The 852-nt window shown below is 35.1% G+C and overlaps 1 protein-coding gene across 1 annotated transcript; it reads right to left on the bottom strand.

Moving 5' to 3' along the window:
• Positions 1–846, bottom strand: LOC107489237 (uncharacterized). The gene has a single exon (XM_016109998.3). The coding sequence runs from the start codon at positions 736–738 to the stop codon at positions 172–174; it is 567 nt and encodes a 188-aa protein (XP_015965484.1). The 5' UTR covers positions 739–846; the 3' UTR covers positions 1–171.
• Positions 847–852: the final 6 nt, after the last annotated feature.

Here is an 852-nt window from a genome sequence, read left to right as displayed (position 1 = left end):
TAATAATAATAATAATAATAAAAATCATAAAAAGCATCCCATAATCTTTACAAAAGAGAGCTTAAAAAAATGAAAAAACAAACGAAAGAAATTGCTACCATTTTCTATGTCATTAACCGCCCACTAGTTTAATTTTTTTTTTCCTTTCTCCCTTTTTCTAAATTTGAGTTCCTATTGTTCCCAAAGAAAGAGTTCAGATTGTAACAAAGTATAGTAGTTAGCTGCCTCATCTTCAAGCTCCCACAAATTGTCACATAATGAAGAAAATCCATTATTATTTTCACCCTCTCCATATTCTCCGTTGTTATTGGTTCTAAATCCAAATTCACCAAAATCTAGGGTTGACCCATATTCATCACCGCTACTTGGAATCCCAAGTTCATCATCAGAGGCTTGGAGAAGGTGTCTCATGACCCTCTCCTTATCATTTTCCTCCTCCTCCTGATGAATACTTGTGAGGGTATTTTGGTCATTTGGGTTAGTCGTGTGGAGAGTATTTTGGTCATTTAGTTGAGATTGGTGGCTGTTGTTGTTGGAAGGTGTACAAGTGATTTCTTGTTGGAGGGTTGTCATCAAAGGAGAGAGATCTTGTGTAGATTCCTCTTCCTCGGACTCAAGAATTGTAAGTATGTGGTTGTATGGTTTGTTCCTCTTTGTGTTTGAGCACTCTTCAAAATCTACTTCCCCTTCTAATTCATCTCTAGGCCTCTTTTGTACCACACTATTAATTTTGTCCATTTTAATTTGCCAAGAGAAACAGAAAAAGAAGACGAGTTGCGAATGAAATTGAACCAAATATGATTCAAGACTTCAAGTGTTTTTTTTTTTTTTTTCAATTGAAAGAAGTGCTTA

The sequence above is a fragment of the Arachis duranensis genome, chromosome 5 (genome assembly GCF_000817695.3).
Source record: "Arachis duranensis cultivar V14167 chromosome 5, aradu.V14167.gnm2.J7QH, whole genome shotgun sequence".
NCBI lineage: Eukaryota > Viridiplantae > Streptophyta > Magnoliopsida > Fabales > Fabaceae > Arachis > Arachis duranensis.
This window is presented reverse-complemented; position numbering and strand designations above follow the sequence as displayed.